The sequence below is a fragment of the Alosa alosa genome, chromosome 21 (genome assembly GCF_017589495.1).
Source record: "Alosa alosa isolate M-15738 ecotype Scorff River chromosome 21, AALO_Geno_1.1, whole genome shotgun sequence".
Lineage (NCBI taxonomy): Eukaryota > Metazoa > Chordata > Actinopteri > Clupeiformes > Clupeidae > Alosa > Alosa alosa.
The window spans coordinates 24,985,316-24,990,315 of NC_063209.1; the positions used below are offsets into that span (position 1 = coordinate 24,985,316).

Sequence of the window (5,000 nt, forward strand, 5' to 3'; positions counted from 1 at the left end):
TGCAGTGATGTGACGTTGCAGTGAATGTGCCTGTCTACAGTATGTGCATCTCCAACTAAGGTACCGAGAGGGGGGCGGGGGGGTAGAGAAGGAGATAGCATACAGTACCGTCTTTTGATAAAGACATACCTCAGTTGATCCAGCCTGGCATAACAAGCTCCCACACGCCAGCTTCTGTTACAAGAGGAGTTTGTGCAGTCGGCATCTGAGTGTGCGGGGTTGTGCTTCGCCTTGCAGTATGTAAAGCAGCACGGCACAAAGGAAGGCTACATCTCCTCTCATTAAGTAATATTATCCCTGCTTAGCTTTAAATTGTTGCCTGCTCACAAAACTATTTGGTGAAACATAAACAAAACAACAAAAACAACAAACAAAAACTATATTGAAAGTTAACATGTATATTCTGTCCCCCTTTTGCATTCCATTTATATCATGGATTTTTTTCTCGCCATCATCAAACAAAAGTAATAACTGCTTTACACTCTTATCTTGTTACACCAACCACATGTTTATCACAAACTTGTCTGGTGCCGGTGTTCAGGTGTGGTAGAAGCAGTGAATTCCAGGCACAAATAAAGACGCCTGGTTTGTTCATCAAAGTGGCCACCCTGCATCTGCTACTGCAATTGAATATGAATGAAGAGCCAGGCGGGGAGTGGGGCCACACTGCGGATCCCAGCGAAATGAAAGGCATGCCGCGTCTCACAAGCCCCTGCTCTTCTTCACCCTTCCTCTACCAGCCACAGAATTTAATGAGTGTATGAGTGTGTCTGTGTGTGTGTGTGTGTGTGTGTGTGTGTGTGTGTGTCAGGGTTTGCATCTGTGAGTCGCTATTGTAGCAAGCAGTCTTTTTGATGTGCCTGTTTGATTATCCCACGCCCGATCCAATCCGGTCGGCGTGTGTTTGCATGTAAACACCAGCGGAACATAATAAAATCACAGCACCGGAAACTCATCTGCCAACTGCGCTTGGCCCTCACACTGAACCCCCCCCCCCTCCCCCCTTCGCCACCCTCCCCCAGCTGTTAAAAGAAGAAGAAAGAAGAGTCTGAAAAATCAAGCTTTGCAATTAATAATTTAGCGCTGAAGTGATACTGCACTATACCCTCGCTCCACCATCACCCTAATAGGTTTTAACAACCTCTGCAGGGTCACCCAGGCCACTGCAGAGAGAGAGAGCAAGGGACTGGAAGAAATAGACAGCTTCAGAGAACAAATACTGAATAAAGGGGAAAGCCAGAGAAGGAGTGACAAAGAGATGTGGAGATGTGCCATTTCCTCTCAAATGGCCCTGGACTCTGACAGTGATTGAGATGTGATTGGCGGCACCATGGAGAAATTAGCAAGTTTGTTGCCATGTACTTTGGGCAGTTGCCATAGAAATAATGTAGGGTTACTGCTACGTCCTCCTTCCTTTGACACATAAAAGGCTAAAGTCTCAATGCCTCAGTGGGGCATCTCAGGCATTTTCCTGTGTGAGTATGAAACATGTGTGCAGGACTGCATTCGGGGTAGGTTTAAAAAAAAAAAAAACATAAAAATAATCACAAGTTGGCGTGTAACTTGGCGTGCTTTTGAGTTGTGTGGCTCAACACGAGGGAAGTCCCCCCACACCCCCCAAGGCCCTTGCACTTGCAGTCAGCTCCCCAAACTTTACTGTAAAGTAAAGGCCCTTGATCAGACTTTCAAATGGACGGAAGGCTCCATGGTTTTATTCCCATTACATTTTGTTATAGATATTTAACACGGCGACTGTTTTGGCCGGTTCAAATCTAGTGGACTAACATGACATAAATATATTTGAACAGCACTGCAGTACGCTCCAAACTTGATGGTATTACGACACACCCTTATATTCCATCACCCCCCTTTTTTTTTTTTTTTTTTCACCCCCCCTTAGCAGAAATGTATTGCTTAATGTGAAAATAGGTACACATCTCCAAATAGAGTTTAACTTTTTGTAGAACAAAATAGTTGGAATGAAAATAATTCCGTCCCCTGTAACTACTTGTTTTAATATCAAGATGAAAGTAAATATAAGCTATTTTAAACTGTAATCTCCATCAAAAGAAAAGATAATCAAAATCTTAGTAATGGACACATTGAGACACACAGCTAATGTTGTATAGGCCAAATGTATAATACCAAGCAGAACAAAACTCAAACCAAACGGCCATTTGGAGGAGAAAAGAATGAATACATCACATAAACATTGCTTGGCACTTGCCCTAAGCTGCATAATTAAATATTCATTTAATGTCCTGGAATATTAATTCTGCTGTGCTAATAATTGACAACATACATCTGATACAAGCCTACAGTATATATGACATTATACTCTCCCCATTTAACATAAGCATTCACTTTCCAATGCTTTAATGGGTACTTCAGGCCTTATTGCCTCATCTAAAATGTTCACAAATTGTGCCTGAGCTTAAACTAATTCAACCTAGTTACATGTACAGTATGGAAAAAAAGTTTGTACTGCTGTAGCAAAATAGTCATTCTACTGTAGCAAAATAATTATTCTACTGTAGCAAAATAGTTTAGCCGCAGTCTGCAGGTGTTGTCCTGATTGATGTGCTATCTCAGTAGGTTACCACTGTTTCCTATCACTTCCTTCTTCCTGCGCCTCTGCAGCACTGACTTCCCCCTCATGGCGTTTATCTCTCAGACTCCTGCTGCTTCTCTTCCTCGCTGCTCTCTATGTCTGCTGCTCACTCTTAAACAAACAAACAAACAAACAAAATGTTCTTCTCTACATCTGTTTAACCTGTGTATATGTGTGTGTGTGTGTGTGTGTGTGTCTCTTTTCTTCCTGTGTCTGTTTGACATCCACTTTTCCTGTGTCTTGTGTTTCTCTCTCTCTCTCTCTCTCTTTCTCCCTCTCTGTTCATATACGCTCCACCTGTCCAGTTAACTAGTGAGAGAGACAAGCTCAAAGAGGCTGAAAAACTCCTCAGTGAATCTGCTGGAAAGGTGGGTGATCTCTTGGGGGCGGGATGCACTGTTCTGTGTGTCCACTACAGTGTATGCCTTCTCAGCATGTCCGCCCTGTTCACCACGCATGCTTGACCGTGGTCCAGTGGTTGTATTGGTAACAAACCCCACTCATGCATTCAAACAAACACTCTGTGTTTTCAGACAATTGATGATAATAATAATAATAATAATAATAATAAACAGCAAACATGCCTTTGGCATCGGCTTCACATGTGTTCATCCCACTTGCTACTTGGGAGTTGCTGCTGCTGTTTATTATACTGTGGCAATTTCTGGCAAACAAAGGCAAAAGGGGTAAGATCTTCCCCGTGAGACGGCATAGGGATCAGAGAATCACAGAAGTAAACAGTGTCTAATTGAATTTAGCCCGGAGATGAATTTTAGGAGGGTTTAATTGCACAACAGCTCCAAGTTAATTATCAGAACAATGAGTGTTTCTGCCAGTCACCCTCTCCCCATGAAGACTCCTGGAGAATTTTGATCCCCCCCAACTCTGCACTCCAAGCCCAGGCCGCAGCTTGTAAGATGGGTTAGATTTGGTCTCGCCCCAGCGTGCTAATCAGGCCTCCAAATGAAAGTTGGCTCAGGGCTGGCAGCCAAGAGACCATTACGAGCGAGCGCGAGAGAGATGTGCTGTGCTCCTGCTCTGACCCGCTGCAGACCGATCAATGTTCAAGCGTGGACAGCTAGAATTCATCATAAAAGTCTTTTTTTTTTCCTCCTCTGAGCTGGATAGGTTCTACTTGTTTTTTTTTTTTTTTTTTTTTTTGGGGACTCTATAAGGCAAGAGTTCTGGAAGATGGGGGATGATGCATACTGTAGATTAGAAAAACCAGGCGATGGTACTTGTTGTGAGTGCAAAGATAGGAGTGACATTGAACTAGTAGAAGAGCCACTACTGACATTTCCACAGGGTGATTGAGATTCGATGGCATTCCCTGCAGTGGTCCCATGATGCTCAGTGGGCACCGCAGTGCCCGTGTTGCAGAAGCGCCTGTTCTCTAATTTACCAGCTAATTTCCATCCATTCTCCTGCATCAGTCTTAAAAGACAAAATGGGGCCATGGTGGGTGGCAGTTTGACAGACACGTGATCACCACGGAGGGAAACAAACTGAAGGGGGAGCTCATGTCGAGGGAGTTACATATTCTAGCATGGCTACAGCAAACACTGAATTTCCCCACCGGACCTCATATAATACACAGTCCACCGGACGCACGGAGCTGTGTAATCAAACACTCTATAATGTGTCTGAAACAGCTGACATGTCCCTGACATTACCACAGAGAGTGTGCAAGGACACGCTTAAAAGAATTGGCTTTGAGAAAATACCAACAGTTTTTTTTTTCTTTCATTTTCTTGGAACATCGAGTTTACATTGGGAAGTAGTGATGATGCACGGTTGATCTGGGAGCATGAAGATTAGGGGCTAGTCACCAAAGGGCATGTCATGCCAGCAGAATAGGCTCTGTATTTGAGCCATTTGCATATGTCTTGCCACCTATGATATCAATGATTATAAATACCTATTTGTGACACATGGCATTTTGCGACTTGGCAGACCTGTCAGTGGACACCTCCGCCTGGCCCCTTATCGATAATGAGTTTCATTTTGGTGTCTCATGCGCAATTGCCCCTGCTTTGTTTAGGCCGTGTAGATAGACAATGAGGAATGTGCGATTTCTGTAGCAGACAGAAGCCACTGGGTTCTTCAGCATAGCGAAGCCCTTCTCACCTTCTCTCTCTCTTTCTTTATCTCTCTCTCTCTCTCTCTCTCGATCTCGACTCTCAACCTCTTCCTTCTCCAGCGACGCGTATTGTTTTCTCGCCTCTTCGTATACAAGGTTTAAAAACAATGGCGGCCTACGAGCGTGCTCACGTCAGCGTTGCCTGGAAGCAGAATTAGTCTTCTCATTACTTAAGCATGGTTCAGGTGGCTGCCTTCCATTCATATGCTCAATCTATTAGCAAATTACAGAGGCAATTTACATGCTAAT

At 43.9% G+C, this 5,000-nt stretch overlaps 1 protein-coding gene across 1 annotated transcript in view; it reads left to right on the forward strand.

Moving 5' to 3' along the window:
- The window catches only part of diaph2 (diaphanous-related formin 2), a 417,030-nt gene that overhangs the window by 150,520 nt on the left and 261,510 nt on the right, over nucleotides 1–5,000 (forward strand). Inside the window, exon 17 of the mRNA XM_048230740.1 lies at nucleotides 1,131–1,164. Within this exon, the coding sequence (XP_048086697.1) occupies nucleotides 1,131–1,164 (34 nt within the window). The remainder of the gene's footprint in view (nucleotides 1–1,130; nucleotides 1,165–5,000) is intronic.